Below are 17,983 nucleotides of genomic sequence, written 5' to 3'. Positions count from 1 at the left end.
ATAACTCTTAATATCAAATTAAGTAAATCCAAATATTTAAAACACTTCATAATGAAAAAAGCAAAACATTAAACTAAAAATGTTGTTATGTTTTGAGTATCAGCCAAAATTCAGTGGAGTAATAATTGAGAAGTGGCTTAGTATGGCTGTTGAATGACTTCTCCTGAGCTGAAGCAGACAGACATCTATTCAGTCTGTGGAGAGCAACACAGGAGAGCCAAGCAACGTTTCCCCACAAGCCCATCATGGTGAACCAGTGTGTGTTTGGGATTGCTTTCAGGAGCGTGGGTGGCACAAAGGCAACTGAGTCATTGAAAAGCTGCTCTGGCCTGGCTTCTTAGAGATGCCTTATCTGTGGAGCTTCCTCCCTTCATGCAGCCAATGCACCCAGGGGGCCCTCTTCTCCAGTTTGCTTGGAGATGTGCTCTGTGATGGAGTAACTTTGGTGAGGTTCGTGAGCCCCCTATCTCTTTGATTCTTATGATTCTCCCTCCTTCCTCCAAAAAGGAAAGTTTCAATTCATAGGATAAATGTTATGCAATAGTACTAAATGTAGTGACTGCAGTGTCAGCCTGTGCCTCTGACTCCCTGGAAGCCAACTGCATTGCTGAGCCTTGTTTGTACATATGAACTGGGAGTGTTGTGCTAGATGGAGAGATTTAAGTTCCTGTTCATTCTGATTCTGTTTACTGTAATATGGTAAAATGCCCCCCTCTTTTTATTTGGAGGATATAAGTGTTCACAGGAGTTGATAGAGCAGTTAAATGAGTACACTAGGACCATCAAGCAATCCCTAAATATTCTGCGTAACCCGTCATGCTCCTCTGCAATTCGACCTACTCATTACTCTAATTATTTTAAACAAATCCTTAATTTGTTTGCACGACTCCTCTGCCATCTGTGTTGCTAGCACCTTCGAGTCCTGGAAGCAGTAGTTAAGTTGTCAGAAAGATTCCATGTGCATTTCCTCGGTTTCTCCCATAGTAATTTCTTGTAAAACTATGGTGAACTGTAACAACTGGAATGTTGACACTGACACAATAGACAGAGATTACTCAAATGTCCAGTTTTACTTGAACATGTGTGTGCATGGGGGCGTGGGTGGTCTATGAAATGTTCTTATATGTATCTGTGGTCACAGACACTGTAGGTGCCAGTGAGAACAGTGATTGGCTTGAGACTTTTAATGGGCTCTCCACAAAGCTTGTTTGTCCCTTTTCCCTTATTTCTTGAGCTTCATAACTTTCGGAGAACCATAATTGTAAATGTCTTGTGTATACTCCCAACACATTCCTGAGTTCTTGATTTCAGTAAGGCTGAAGGATATCCTTTCAAAACTCTTATTTTCTCTGGTAATGCTATTTCTCAGATAATCGTTTTTACAATTTTCTGCAGACCCACATGCCTTTAATCCCAGCACTCAGGAGTCAGAGGCAGGTGGGTCTCTGGGTTCGAGGCCAGCCTGGTCTACAGAGCAAGTTCCGGACAGGCTCTAAAACTACAGAGAAACTCTGTCTCAAAAAAAAAAAAAAAAAAAAAAGACCCATTTCTTTAGATTTAGTATGTGTCTGAAGAATTCCAAAGTGATGGAGCCAGAGAGATGACTAAGTGGGCACAAACACTTATTCTATAAGTTTTAGAGTATGAATACAAACCCCATAATACTAAAGAAATGCTGGGTATGTGGGTACCTGTGACCTTAGCATTTGGGAGAGATATAGGCACACCCCAGAATTCACTGATAACTCAGGTTTAGTGAGAGACCCTGTCTCAAGGCAATAGTGTAGATAGCAGTAGAGGAAGACACTTGTTCTTCACTTGTTCACAAGCACCATGTACACACACACACACACACCAATGATGAAAAGTAACTCAAGACTATAAACATATACATACCCTCAACACCTTTAAATTATAGTCATAGAAATATTTCAAATCCAAGAGAAAAAGATGCACTAAAGAACATTTGGGAAGCTGGTCCCAGTGGCACATGCTTATCTTGTAGGAAGCTGAGACAATGGGATCATGAGTTTGAGTCTAGCCTGAGCTGTATTGCTAGTCTCTGTCTCAAAAGCATCTGGGAATATAGGCAAAATGAAAGTTTAGATAGATTAATGATCTAAATGTTAATTTAAAAACTTCTAGCTTTATAAAAGATTAATATACTTATGATTATTGAGATATGTTGGGTTATGCAAGAGTTTCTATTGAATGTATGGCACTCAAACTGCAAACAGAAAATGTGCAGGTTTGACTATATAAATATTAAAAATACTTTGTAATAAAAGTTCAATAAATTGTTTGCAAGAAAACTGAATAAAAACATACTTACATTTGTATATGTGTCACACATACTCTTTTGCAAGTTAATTTCCTAAGGTGGAGACAAATATATTTATCTCTGATAAGTTATTATTTCTAATATGCAAAGAGTTGATGTAATTACAATGCAAACTAAATAGCAAACACTTCACAGAAGAATACACATTACCAATCACATACAAGTAGACATTTGCCTTCAGGAAGACACTAGAAAGCAGAAATTAAAACAAAAACTGAAATTTAAAAACTCTTCAAGTAGACACAATGAAACCAGTACTCAGTATTATGTATGTAAGAGGGCCTCGTGGAAGGCTCTACCATGGCACTCTGTCTTGCCACAAGCCCAAAGGCAGCAGAGCCACACAACTGTGGACTGAAACTATGAGTCAAATAACTTCTTCCTCTTTGTAGGTTGATTTTCCTCAGCTATTTTGTCTTGTTGGAAAGCTGAATAATACGTGTAGTCATTTAAAAAAATAAAAAGCATTACACTATACAAATACATAAACAGTGAGAGTCCCAACATTCAGTTTGTGTCTGCTTCAGATCTGTAACCATTTTAAACAAGCGAGTTTTCTGTTTTCCAGATTTTTTTAGCATACACATGTATGTAATACAGATTTTTGCCATCTTCTGCTATGTCATTGTAAACTTAATGCCTTCACTGTATTCCACTGCAGAACTATGTTATAGCTGGCATTGAAAAAAAATTCTTTATTGTTAAATGTTTTAGGTTGATTATGTATTATTCTTCTACTAAATTAAGCAGCAATGAATATCCTAGTTCCTATGTCCTTGTACTCCAGTTTTTCTGTAGTACAGATTTCCAACAGTGAAACCACTGTATCAAAGAGTAGGTATGTTTTCAAACTTAAGATATACTGGCAAAATGTCCTCAGCAAAAGCTGTATAAGTTGTATCACCAGCAAACATGGCTGAAAACATACCTCTTTTAAAGGTTCTACCTCCAAATAGTGCCATATCTGACAATTAAGCTTTTAATACATAGCCTTAAGGGGACATTTAAGATACAACCCAAAACAAGTTACAATCCTTTTATTATGTTGATAAACAAAAGAAATTAGAAACATGAATTAACCCAGTTATGGACCAAAGAGAAAAAAATGGTTAAAAATTTACTGCAACAGATCTCGATGCTCATGGCTAAAATTAAATAAACAGAAAAAATCCCTCTTTCTTGTTACTGTGTTAATTGTTATCACAATTTAGTTCAGTGATTTCTCTCTGGTTATTTAATTCTGTGTATTTAACTGACAGTGTTTACAGGTGTTTAGTGAAACTATTGTATAAATACTCCCATTGTGATTTGCCCACTGTGGTGTCTCCCCAGCCAGCTGACTGTGGGTGGGAAATTAGTGAAGGAGATAGATCTGGAGAGCAGTGCCCACTTCCTTATCTCCACAGGCAACCTTATTTCATATTGATAAAGTTTGCCATCTCTTCTTTGGTTCATTCTGATTGTTCATTGTTGCTCCTGTTTTAATGAGAAGTGGAAATGAGCCAAACCCACTTGCTTCATTCCTTCTACTAATTTAATTTCAAAGGAAAAATTCTTCAGCCCAAATAAATAAGTGCACATGGATGCACCCAGAAACCCTGATTTGACATGTCCAATCAATTGCTTCTACATGTCAAGATCCGATCTTGAGAATGTTCCTACATGAGAAGAGGGAGGGAGGGAGGGAGGGAGGGAGGGAAGGAAGGAAGGAAGGAAGGAAGGAAGGAAGGAAGGAAGGAAGGAGAGGGAGGGAGAGGGAGGGGGAGGGAGGGAGAGAGAGAGAGAGAGAGAGAGAGAGAGAGAGAGAGAGAGAGAGAGAGAGAGAGAGCAGCCAGTAAATAACAATTAGTTGAGAAGTGGAATGACTCACATATCTGCTTACAAAGCCTTGTTTAACTTCATATCAACATGTGCCAGCGGTTCTACTCTAAATCAGCTTGTATTGTTGAACATTATCAAAGTTACACACAATAATGAAGAAAACAGAACCACTCAGGATTTGAAATGCACCTAACAAATTCAGACCCTTGCAAAATAACTTTCTTATTCAGAATGAAACTGAGGATTGTTCAGCACACAATGAGTCATCTTTGGATGGGTACAATAGAACCTACAGGGGCATTTCCTAGCCTTGGTTCGATTGTTAGGATGTTATTAGCTCTCACAGGTAAAGAAATAAGGTAGCTGGTGTAGACACCATCTTGTTGCTGAAATCACACAGTGAAGACTTTGGAGTTGCTGTTGTGGTAGTTCTTTGTGCTGCCCCTGCCGCAGCTCCCCACCCCCCATCTCTGGCCAGAATTGCTTTGTTTCCCAAGAACAATCTGGATTTAGTTAATGCTAATGTTTTCTGGTTTTACTGTTTACCTATGACTCGAATGTTAAGTATTAGTGTGGGTAATTCCCTTTTTCTTACCTCATAGCCTTGTATTAACTGTTATTTTGCGACAAGAAAAATCTTTCTCTCCCCATGATTGTACTTGTTTTTTAAAACTGACACAGTTTGGCTTAGTCTCGCTCTTTTTTTCCAGGAGAATTTAGAGCTAACAGTGGATGATTCCGAAGTGATGGAGTCTGCAGCAGCATCCCAAGTGATTAAATACGAGTATCATGTCGTATACTCCTGCAGCTACCAAGTACCCGTTCTTTACTTTAGGGCAAGCTTTTTAGGTAAGACCATGTCTAAAGCTGAAAGTGAATTCATAAAATTTGCATATAAGACAGGAAACATACTTGGAAAGTCATTCTTGAAAGGGAAAAAAATAAAGTTAAAAATAAAAAAAGCTGTGGGTGAGGTAAGGTTTTACCAGTAACATTTCTCATGCTTCAGAAAGAAAAATCAAGACTTCATAGTGAATGACATCATCCCCCACCTTAAATCGGATCTTCACGTCTTTTGGCCTCTTGCCTGAAGTTGACTAAGCCCCCCGGCCCTTCTTGACTTTAAACAAGTAGGAACAACTTAAAACTGCAATGTTTATTTACTTCTAACTTTGCAGTAAAACTTTCTTTCCATCTCAAGTGATGCAGTTAACTGAGAAGCACCCAGGCTCCTTCACCGAGAGCTTATGATTACTCAAGAAATGTTTATTAGTTAGTTTAAGGTGTGTTTAAAAGTGCCAGCACTTCCTTAAGCCTTTTCTACATCTCAGAAGCCTTGGTGTCTTGCAGTGCTGTTACTTAACTCATTCTCCTGCCAAAAAAGGCGAACACCCTGTGTCTCCTTAGAGGCCCCTGCTAATAAAGCTTATTCAGTGGCAGCCTCATGGGGACTAGCAGCTCAGGGGGACTAGCAGCTCAGGGGGACTTCTGAATATGCACTGGCTAGACTGGGTCAGGATGCTTGTCCTGGCCTGGAGACTACTCAGAGCTCCTGCCCAGCCCACCTCTTACCCCGTGCTGCCATTGGCTTTCTCAGCCACACTTTGCATTTGAGGGGGAATTTGGGGTAGCTAAGACATCTGAATTTAGCCAATGATATTTTATTTTTAATTAAAAAGTAGCTTAAGCTGCTTTGAATGTGAATTTGGTGGTTTTAATCACTCGCTGCCATATATTGTTTAATGGTCTCTAGTTTTGAAGTGCTGGCAGTTTAACAAGCACTTAGGATTTAGAACAAGAGCAAATTCTTAGAGACTCCCTGGTGAGATGATTTTAATCTGAGGTGCAGTTCCTGAGAACTGACAATTTGGGATAAATTTTCACCCTGGGACTTGAGGACACTGATGGTTCCCTAACTCTCACACCCTTGAGGCAGATTCGTCTATATGATTATTACTGACCTTTAAAACATGCCTTATTGTAATTATATTTGATTTGGAGTCCAGAGGTTAAAAAGGACTCCTTGTCTATTGCAGTGTTCTCTCCTATATTTGTTACATGTCGGGTGGAGGTGGTGGGGAATACCTTTCTCCCTTCTAGTCTGTAGTCCTCGCTCTACTCTACCTAGCACCTTCTGGATTCAAAGGCAAGTGGGGATTGCAGGCAGAGGCCACAGGAGGTGGTTCTGGTTTCTCAGTACTATTCTCCAATGTAGTCAGTGTTCACTGTAAGCAGATAATCACCACAGATGAGTTCCCAGAGACAAAACAAGTCCTTTAGCTTGTCAGCATCAGGGATGTGAGGTGTTGAAACATGGCTGCTTCTAGTTGGAAGTGGGTCTTGTCTTGCTGAGGCTGGTGGATGAGCTCACACTGGCACTGTGCTGTGGCGTGCCAACAGCTCCCCTTACAGCACAGCACAGTGATTGTTCCTGCAAGTCCAATTATATTTTAATGACATTAGTGTTCTGCCTGCATGCCTTTTTGCATGATGATTTTAGTTCTTAAAACATACATACATAAGTAGCATTCTTGGTTCTATTTTAGAATTTTAAGATGCCCTTCATTTGTGGCTTATAAAGAAAATCAAAGAGGTCATTTATTTTATGTAGAAATGTTTTCCTTACCTCTCATTCTGTCTTGTATAGAATTGGTTATTTAGTTCTTTTTATTCCAGAATTCATTTAGCATTTGTTTAGACATATGAATTATTTTTTATAAAACATATTGAAATGTTTTCTTGTGGAGAAAAATGAAAAATGATTCTTTCCTTTATCATTCTTGTACTTATAATTTTTTGCTTTTACCTAACTTAAACTCAGGGCATTCTAAAAATATGTCATATTTTACTCATGAGTCATAATTTTTCATTTATTCCCCCCAGTCTAGTCCTTTTCCTATCCTGTTAACCTGGTTGTTTGTGTGTTAACAAATTCTGATGGTGTGGAATGTGTTCCTAATGTCTTCCTTGTTCCAGGCCCAGGTTTTTCTTTGTCTCTTCTGAGAAAATCCAACCTAGAAACAGGATGATTGTAAAACTTCTTGCCCAAGGGTCTTTTCTTTTCTTTCTTTCCTTTTTTCTTTTTTTGGATGTTGCAATAATAGTTCATTTGTCTTGTTTGTGACAGAAGTTAGAGTTTCTTTTGTGTCTGTTAGTAAAAATCAATTTCTCTGCTTAACTTTGAATTTTCTTGCCAAAAGCAAAGCGAGGAGATGGTAGTTCCCACTGAAATGGATGTTGCCCCTTTTATCAACAGGGTGAGATTTCTTCTGTATCTTTTTTGTTTCTTGAAATGCAAATCCATGTACTCTGAGCTCCTTTTATTCCTCTGCATGATTCAGTGTCTGCCAGGTCAGCTGCTGCTGCCTGAGACTCATGCTGACTGTCCTTGTTACTCCGTGTCCTGTATCATATACCCCATTATATCATCCCATCACCTCACACGCTTCGGTATAATGAAATGTCTGTTTGTTTGCCCCCTACTAGATGGTCCTTAACATGTAAAGAGCAGTAAAGGATATTAATGTTGGTTACCTACCAAGTGAAAAGTATTGTCTTAGGGTCTGTGCCTAGTATTTATCTACGTGATATTTTGACACACACATACCCCACTTATCTTGCTAATTTTGTTACTCACAATGTCAATTGTAGGGAAACATCAACAAATGCTCACTGGATGAATCAATAGTGAAGAATCTTTAAGCATTTCTAAATAGAGCCAAAAGACTAAAATATTGTGGTTATAGTACTGTTCTACCTCTGTGACATGCCATAAGGAAGAAGCGATGCTGTCCTCTCCAGGAGGCCTAGGAGCCAAACCATTTATCCATCTTTACAGTTTTATCTGTTGTTCCTTATAGACTATAGAAATAGAACACTAAGAAAAATACAACATCCCAAGGCCCCAAAGCATGAATCCAGCCTGACTGAGAAGCTGTGCTTTCTCTGGTAAACACGTTTCTTTGTTTGATTCTTGAAGACAAGACAGCCAAGTTCAGATAGAATTTTACTTCTAGATACCTCTCATATTAATCAGGCCCATAGGAACATGGTCCCTCCTCCTCCTCCTCTTTTAGTTCCTTTTCTACTGCTACAGTGATGACTATTGCTACTACACTACTATTGAGACAGGATCACACTCTGTATCTAGGCTGTCCTCAAATTTACAATCCTCCTTCCTCAGCCTCCCAAGAGCTTACATATGTGTGAGTAGCACCATGCCTACCCAGGATCTTGGTTCTCAAAGGGATACCACGGACTGAAGAGGATGAGTGCTTCTCTGTGTTCTGTTTCTCTAACTGCTTTTGGCATTGCAGGTTTGGGCAGGGCAAAGTTAGTACTGTTTGTCATCCAGTTTTTGAGAGGCCTTTCCTTTGGGAGGCTGCAAATATAAGACATAAATGATCTGGTTTGAGTAATGCCTTTTGTTTCTGAGTTCATCCCCACAAGGTTATCCTGTATATGTTGGTGCATTTTCCTTTTTCTACCTTTTCCACTTTTGTGGTGCTGGACATTGACTGAAGGCATGTGCCATGGTGTGCTCTCCCACTTAGCCCTGCCCAATTAATTTGAAGCACTCTGTATCCAAGTTATTTGCACCATGACAAAGCCTCCTTTTGTCCTCAGGTTTTTTTTTTTTTTCATGGACTTTTTATGTCCCATTTTTTCCTTGATGGACTTGGCTGGTAGCAAATGGCAAATGCTGAAAATGTGGCTTAAAGAGTCTAATTATACCAAATGGCCTTAATATCACCAGAATCGTGGTTTAAACATTCATCCTGACATCTTAACTAGAGATTTTTATATTTATTCTAGATTGAATTCTGACTTATTTATTTCATTTCCCTTTTTTCTTTCCCTTTGTTCTTAATTTTTATTGTGAGTAGGACCAAGTGGTTCTTCTCATTTTCAAATATTTAATTCTTTGGTTGACATATGCATTCTTTTGGGTAGCTGTTTTGACATATTTCCTTAATTAGTTAGAAAGACTGCTTTAGAATAGGGAAGGAAACATTTCTCCCATTCAGCAACTGAAGTCTGTCTTATTGGCCCTGAAAGCAGGGATATAGAATTTAAAATGCACCCCAGATACTTCACGTGGAAGATTTGTTCAGTTGTTATGAGCTTAAAAGATGCTCCTAGAGAAGTGAAATGAAAGAAATAGTCAAGCAACAATTCCCTCTCAAAGGTAGGATAAAACAAAGCAAGGAAAAGGTTAAGATATGGAATAATGAAATTTAGAATAGAAGTGCATATGCTGTCAAGGTGAAGATAGAAGAGCGTTGTTTAGAATTCAGTGCATGGGGAAATTCAAGAGGAAACTTAAAGGGACAAGAATGGTGTGAGTGGAGGGGACTGAAAAATGGAAGTTGAGGGTTCATCGCTCTGTCCAAGGACTTTTGAGGAGCAGTGTGGGGAGCATGCCCAGCTTTGGGACAGAGTGAGCAAGGCATGTTAACGTATCAGTGCAAAGCAGTGTGGTTTAAGGGTGTCCTCGTAAGATAAACATGGAAGAAATGGTTGAGAAGGTAAGTGGGGGTCAAATTATGGATGGGCTAATGAATAGGAAGGAGTTGAGACATACAAAATGAGAAAGAAAGTGAGCTGGGTTACATTTCCTAGAAATCAGAAGACAGATGAATAATGAGGGTGAGAGTGAACTGGAGGGAAAGAAATGTGATACTTTTTGTTGTTGTCAGCATCATTAAAACTTTAAAATAGTAGCCTCTTGTAAAAGATGAGCTGGAAAGAACATATTGTGTATTTCCATGGTAATATTGCTACAGTTGAGTGGGAGTTAAGGTAGCTTATTTAGTAGAAAAGAAAATGGATAAGGCTGAAGCAAAAAAGATTTAAATTAATTATTACAATAAGTGAAGGTGGGATATAAATTAACATAATTTAACTTAAAATCTCATTGGATTATAACAACCTTTAAGAAAGCTCATAAATTTATATTGTATTTATGTAAACAGTAATAAGTTTAGCAAAAAATTACGTCAATGGACTAGAACAGGAATTTGATAGATCAAAAAAAGAGAGATTGAAATGGATTGTGAGAAGTAAATAGTGAATGTTAATAAGAAAAATAATGAAAAATTAGTTAACTAATGCAAAGAAGTACAAACTGAAAAGTCAAAATCATAGAGAAAATTTATCAAGAATGATGTGTTAAGTCCTATACATGTTTAAATATTTTGAGAACTTAGGGAATAGTAGGATACATGGTAGAACATGATAGGAATAGAATGTTACTAAAAAAAAAATCAAGTTGATTTATAATGCACCAAAGAAAAGTGAAAGTGACCTTGTCAGAATTAACAAAACTGCATTGGCACCAAACGCCACCTATGCCTAGACAACAGAGTCCTGGAAGAGAAGGCATGGGAAAGAAAACTCATATTCTCACTTGTGCAGGATTGAACTGTAGCTTGCTGGACAGGTGCTTGTGTGCACTTCTCTATAAAGTAAACCCCCTTTCACTAGAGACAAAATGAACCCAGCTTGAAACATCTATGAAAACCCAGGAATCCAAAGCCTGGCATGGTGTGACACATGGTTGCAATCACAGGACTTGATTTAGAATGGGAGGCAGAGGGATCAGGAATTTGAGTTCAGCTTCATCTCCTTTGCTACCTAACAAGTTAGAGACAAGCCTAGGATAAATGAGAACACAGGTGCGTTACATGTGCGCTCGCACACACACATACACAGGCACAAACACACATAGGCGTGGATGGATGCGCATAGTTACTTGTATGTGGGGTATATGTATGTGTATGTACATTTATATGCACATAATCAGTAAATGGACAAGTGAACTGAGTGGGCAGTCATAAAATGGAGAAATACAAATAGCTAGTTAAGTATACAAAACACATTGAAAGCTTTAGCTTTAAGGAAGATGAAACTCAAAATTATATTGAGTAGTTTTGAATATATGTATTTGCAAGGCAGGTCTGAGTATGAAGAGAATGAGTCCTTTATATATTCTAGGTAGAAATGTAAATTATTGTAGCAACTATGAAAATCAGGTTATTATAAAACATAAATGATAAAAGTACTGTATGACCCAACTTTGGCACTTCTAGATAAATAACCAAAGAACTCCAAGTCAGCATACAGCAGACATTCCTGCACATATGTGTTTATACTAGAATATAGCTAAGTCATAAATTAGCCTAAAAGCCTACCACAGATGAATCAATGAATATAATGTGGCATATACACACAACACAATGGAGTATTATTAAGCCATTAAGAAGAATGAAATAATTAAATTTGCAAGCAAATGAATGGAACTAGAGATCATGTTCAGGTAAGTAACCGTAACTGTGGAATATAAAAAGAGAGGGAGAGAAATACAGGAAGACAAGCATAAAAGGACTTTGAGGAGGGATAGGATTAGATGTGTAGGTAAGGGAAGGCAGGAATATAGTCAGTGTATCATTGCTATACATCAAAATATCATAATTAAACCCACTACTTTGTGTAATTCAGAATAATTAAATGTCACCAGTTACAAAGTACATGAGTACTTACTTGTGTACAGTGTTGCTTATTTTAAAAATAAATTGACAAATTTATAGATCATTGCTTACTCTTGCCTACCACAGTTAAAGCAGAGCTCTTTTTTACCTTCTCTTAGAGTCCTCTGGAGATGGAGGCTGTGTTCTCTGTGTGAAGAAGCCAAGTTTGGTATGCAATGAGGATAGTCAAGGTGTTTGTACAGGACTAACTAAATTATGGTTCATGATAAAGCATTGAGGTTTAAGGAAAGCCAGGAGTCCAAATTGCTGAGAATTGTGGTACCAGAGTGTGAATTGGAGTCAGAACCTCGGAGCCCTTTAGGCAGGATTGAAAGTGGATGTCTTCTGTTTCAGAAGCAGCAGGCCTGAGGTTTTAGGTACCCACCAGGCCATGGTTCTCCAGAGCACTTGGTTGATAGTGGTATCTCAGGGTTGATATCTCTGGTATCTATGGAGCCACAGTTGCTTCCCTTGAGATAGCTTCTTATTCAACAGTTCCTCGAGAAGCTAAGGTAAATGCCTTACTTTATTTAAATGAGAGATTGGGCACCACTTGGCTTATGAGTTCTTAACACCATGTGTAGATAGTTTGATACTAAGAATTATTTTTTATGAGCTGTTGGGAATATGCCTCATGAAAATAAACAATCCCATATATACAGTTTCTCATATGTAGAAAGCATATTACATGTACTTTTCTATTCAAATTAACATTTAAAAAATTGGGTATGCTAGGCTGGAGAGGTGGTTCAGCAGTAAAGAACCTGAATTTAGTTTCCTAGCACCTACATGGTGACTCACAGTTCCAGGGAACCCAATGCCCTCTCCTGGCTTCTGTGGATGCCAGGCCCACTTGTGATAGGAATGAATGAATGAATACATACATACATACATACATACATACATACATACATACAAGCAAGCAAACACACATAAAAAACAAAATCTTTTAACAGTTGGGCTTGATAATTATGAATAGAAAACCACTAAAAGATTTTAAGCATACCTATTGGTGAGATGAAAATGATGGAACATGATCATGAAAATGAGACTAAGATGTGGAAATGAATCACAGAGCCAAGTGAAGATAGTGGAGTCGAGTAGTGATTGCAGAGTGAAACCCTTTGGTTTTAGTGATAAAGAAAGATCAGCCTTCCACTTGGTTCATAATTTCTCTCCCAAATTAGAAGTATGTTTGGATACTGAGAATTCAAAGATCTACTATATCTGCTTATATGGATTCCCATAAGTTGTTTTGTATAAATCCAAAACACTCAGTTAATTTTTAAATTATGATTAAGTAATGCTGAACTGTGTTCTCATCTATCCTTATCTTTGAAATACTAAACATACTACAGCATGAAGATGTTTTTAGAATGTATAGATGAATAAAGGAAATCAGAGATGAATGATGCCCTCAGGAGAACTACCATACTAAAGAAAATAAGTCAGGCCTGAAATCTACTGTAAGAAATAAATTATGTTCAGCACCACAAAGGGGTTGGTTAGAACTAACACCCAAGTGTGCATGGGGCGAGGTACCGGGGAGATAAGAAAGATGACTTTGACTTGGGATGATCAAGAAAGCCTTAGCAGGGCAAGGGTTTTTGTACATGCTGTGATGGGAGAGGGCAGGGAAGGTTTGGTAAGAGAAATGGGAAGATGAGAGTTCTAGCTATCCTGAGTTTAGGCAGTATTGGTAGAGACCATTAGTGGCAGCAACAGCGGTGCAATTGCAGCTTACAGAGAGGTCCTGCACACAGGCACACAATGTAGCTGCAAAAAATGCAAGGTCAAGAGCCTTACTTACCATTGCTTACTAAGTGTGAACTTGGGGAGGGTGTTGGGTCTGTGTACTTTATTTTGTCATATGAAAGCAAATTTAGACAACAATACTATTGCATAGATTTTTGAGGATTCTAGTTAACTCATGCAACTGGGTTTGGCACTGAGTATGTTTAGGTACTGGCAGGTGCGCTGTGTGCCCTCCTCACAGGACCATGGGAAGATAGAAACTCTTCTAATCTTCATGCAGAGTAGTAAAACTGAGTACTTTCAGAGGTTCGATGACTTGCTAAGGCTGCATGGAAACTGTGAACTCAAACTCCATACCTGTTTCCATTTTACAATGTCATCACTCAAATAAACATATGAAGTAAGTGAATTAATTGGTGATATACGTAGATGAAATTGCCATGAACTGTGTTTTCAGAATTTTTACATAGATTTCTTGAGATTAATGAAGATGCAAACTATTAAATGTTTAGAGAAATAAATGAAAATTACAGAATCATCTAGCAAAATAGCTGATATGAATGTACATGAACAATCACATCACACTCATTTCATAGCACAATGTAATTTTCTCACTGAAGTGAAAATGAATTTTCTCCTTTGGTGGAGCATCAGGTCTGCCTCCCTGTGGAGTATGACATGAATTTTTATATCCTTCAGAGCTCCGTGGAAGGCCAGTCTATTGAACAATGGCATATTTCATTTTGAAAAATGCAATCTAGTTACCGTTTTATTTCTAATGACCACATCTAGGATATTTCTCTTCAACATATTGTGCAAACATTTTTCCTTTCTAATCACTTTAGTAGTTATCTTTTGTTGTCTTTAGTGTGTGGCTTATACTAGATTTGGGTAGTGCTAGGGAAACATCTCCTGGTATTATTGGATTCACAAAAACTAATAGCATTGAGAAATGCAATTTAGAAAGCTTTGAGTAATGTATAGATAACTTGACATGTAGGTTATTATTCAATTGAGAGATTTTATGTGAAAATTTAGATGATACTGGAAATTGGTAAAGATTATACTTCTAATTATCCCACTTTTTGTCCAGTGTCTCTTGCCCTTTTTCTACTACTTTAGGATACATATGTATCATCACTCCAGCTAACACCAGCACATAGTAGGTACTCAGTAAATAGCTATTAAATAGATGACTTCTATTATTGTGTTTAGTTTGCAGGTCTCTTTACGAAGTTAGTTTGACTTCTATTTCAATTTTTTAGGTTTTTGGATATTTTACTCAGCTTCTCCCTTGCTGTGACTGGTGTGATTTGTAATATAAAAATTGATGCTACTATTTCATATTTGTTGACAAATGGTACATCATGAGGCCATAATATATCTTTTTAACATGGCTAAAAGTTCCTGACCGGAAATATATTGGTACAAAATAATATGTTTAATGCACTTAGCTCAGGACTTATTTATGCTCATGTTTTTAAGTTAAATACTGCTTTGTTTATATAATGAGATTCTTACATAGCTGGCTGTCTTAATTCAATGGTTCAATGGGATTTCTGAAATAATTAGGATCATTATCATATTTGAGTACATGTCAATTGCCCACAATATATGCTAGGGTTGGAAGGATTGCTGATTAGGTCTCTCTCTCTCTCTCTGTCTCTCTCTCTGTCTCTCTCTCTGTCTCTCTCTCTGTCTCTCTCTGTGTGTCTGTCTCTCTCTCTCTCTCTCTCTCTTTATTTATTTTTTTGGTATAAAAGGTATATGAATGTCTTTGACCATGAATGGATAAGCTGTGGCTGGGCAGAGCAGCCCTGAAGGTTTAGGGGAGAGAACCCACATTGTACTTAGGTCAAATTGTCAAAAAGATAACATTATAGCTACCTGTATTTTTTAGAGTCGAGTGATGAGCAGAAACTGGAGAGATTCACAGCATTCCAGAGGAAAATCCAAGTATGGTCTTGATTTTTCCCTACTCCATATGCTACATTCACAGATGGCTACCCATTAAAGGGGAATTTAGTTTGTGACAACAAAATCAGTTGTAGCCAAATATGGAAAATAAGATAGGAATACCTTAATAATAACAATTATGTTTTTAAAGATCTAATTGTGGGATCAGCAAGATACCTTAGCAGATTAAGGTGCTTGCTGTTGAAACTGAGGACCTGAGTTTGATCCCTGGGACCTACATGGTTAAGGGAAAGAGCTGACTCAATAAGTTGTCCTCTGACCTTCCAATAAACATGATAGTATACACATGAACACACATACAAAAATAAATAAACAAGTACACAAGTAAAATAATAGTGTTATTAATAATAGCATCACAGAGTTCAGAATTGAAGTGGAAAATTATTATTTAAAAAAATACAATTATGACTACAAAGTATTTGTTTTCTTTATCTGGCTCTGAATTTGGTTCCAAAGAACAGTACCACTGACAGCTCTTGTAGCATTACTCGAATCAGCTAGCCTCCCTGAGTGACTATTTTGAAGAGAAGTAGTCTTTTAAATATTTAAGACCTGGCATGTTTGTTTAAAATGCTTAAATTCTAATCTTTATGGTCCTATCAAGCCTGTCATGATCTAGCAGAGGATGCCAAATACAAGACCTCCAGAGGTGCTAAGAGGCTGTGCTGTGGCCCTTGAGAACTAGCCAGGATGTACGTGCAGATGCTCACAGAGATAGACAGAGACAGAGACACAGAGATACATACAGAGAGACACAGAGACTTAGAGAGAAAGCACAAAAGAGCAATTTTTGTTTGTTTCTCCCTATGTGTGTGAATGTTCATGTGTGTGGGTACACATGCCTGCCTGTGTGTGTATGTTTATGTGTGGGTACACATGCCTGTGTGTTCATGTTTATGTGTGTGGGTTCACATGCCTATGTATGTGCATGTTCATGTGTGTGGATATAGATGCCTGTGTGTGTGTGCATGTTCATGTGCTGGGTACGTATGCCTGTATGTATGCATGTTTATGTGTACACACGTGTAGATGCTACGGGTTGATGTGCCTTGTCTTCATCACTTTCCACCTTCTGTGCTGAGGTAGGGTCTCTCGCTGAACCCAGATCTCATCAATTATAGTCTCACTGCCCTGTTTGCTCCAGAGAAAAGGAAACATGGTCACATACAAACTTGTATATGAGTCATTATTCTTAGTAGCTGAAAAGTGGGGAAAAAATACTCATGCCCATCAACTAATGACTGGATGAGCACAATATAATCAATGAAATGTAACTCAGCTATAAAAAAGAAGAATGGGCCTGTATATACATTGAAAACAATCAATCAACAAAAGACTCATCTGATCAGATTATATAAGTCTATATATATAATAAGCAGACACTGCATTAGTGGTTTTCTAGAACTAGACAGATGGAGGGATCATGAGGTATTGCTGCTAATAAGTTTGTGGTTTCTTTTCCAAGTGCTAAATATATTCTAAATTTGAGGTAATGCCCACAAGACTCTGAGACTACCATTGAATTATACACTTTAAACAGGAGAGTTGGATGTATGTGAATTGTGTCTTGATAAAGCTGTCTTTTATATCTTTTGTGATGCACTAAAGCTAAGAATTTCCCTCACCCTGCTTCTCTTCAGTTTTGCCAAAGTGTCACTCTCCCTTCTCCCCAGAACATTCTTCCCTTCAGTCAGGCATTGCAGTAGCTAACAGACAGTGCTTGCTCTACAAGTCACCCTCACAGAAAGGTCTAAATCTGACCCTGGCCCCTTGGCTGGTCCTCTGCAGCATCTGATTTCTTTCTGCTGTAGTAAACATTGCTTCTTAACTTCCTATATGATATTCGTTATTTATTGTCACACTCTTGCTCTCTAACTAGAGTATAACTCCTGCAAAAATATCATCTTGCTAGCTGATATATCACAAAGGTTTGGCATATAGTAGGTGCCAAATAATATAAATATCTATTTCTAAAATTAACTTCTTTTCTCATTACCCTAAGGAGAAAATTGAAGGGTGAGATACTAGTTCTTCTGTGTTGAATTAAAAGTTATTTTTCACTTTGACTTGGTAATTCCATTCTAGGAAATTTGTCAAAAGAAAATAATTGAGAAGAAGAAAAATTGGTATGGCTCCCTTGTGTCTACTTTGTACCAGGTACCATTTCAAAGCTAGTGATATTTTAAATGACCAACAGCAGTCGGATACTTAAGTAAATAAGAAAATTACAGTGTAGTGTAAGTACAAAGTGCTATAACCAATAAAGTCACAAAGATGGTTTTTAACTAGTGTGGGAAATGATTATTCTGAGTATGAAAAATACAGAAACTTGGAGCTCTGCTGTAGAGTTAAGAAGTCTTTATTGTTGACTTGGTCCAGGTGACAGGTTCCATGCAGGGATAAGAATGCTGAAGATCCATATGCATAGAGCTACCTCATTGGGGAAGGCAGGGATGTTTAAGTGAGATAACTTCAGAGAGTGCTGTTTCTATGACAGGAGCCCAGTAGGGCAAAGGGCTGACTGGTCACTGTGTGCCTGGATGAGTGAATTCACTGGCTT

The 17,983-nt window shown here is 37.8% G+C and overlaps 1 protein-coding gene across 8 annotated transcripts in view; it reads left to right on the top strand.

Annotated features, from left to right (window-relative positions):
- Atg10 (autophagy related 10) overlaps window positions 1–17,983 on the top strand; it is a 280,774-nt gene that overhangs the window by 167,779 nt on the left and 95,012 nt on the right. For all 8 annotated transcript variants that reach the window (XM_027401757.2, XM_027401758.2, XM_027401761.2 and 5 more), the window contains one exon: window positions 4,873–5,011. In XM_027401757.2, coding sequence (XP_027257558.1) covers window positions 4,873–5,011 — 139 coding nt within the window. The remainder of the gene's footprint in view (window positions 1–4,872; window positions 5,012–17,983) is intronic.

Source organism: Cricetulus griseus, chromosome 2 (assembly GCF_003668045.3).
Source record: "Cricetulus griseus strain 17A/GY chromosome 2, alternate assembly CriGri-PICRH-1.0, whole genome shotgun sequence".
Taxonomy (NCBI): Eukaryota; Metazoa; Chordata; class Mammalia; order Rodentia; family Cricetidae; genus Cricetulus; species Cricetulus griseus.
The sequence above is the reverse complement of the archived record's forward strand: the minus strand, read 5'-3'. Positions and strand labels throughout refer to the sequence as shown.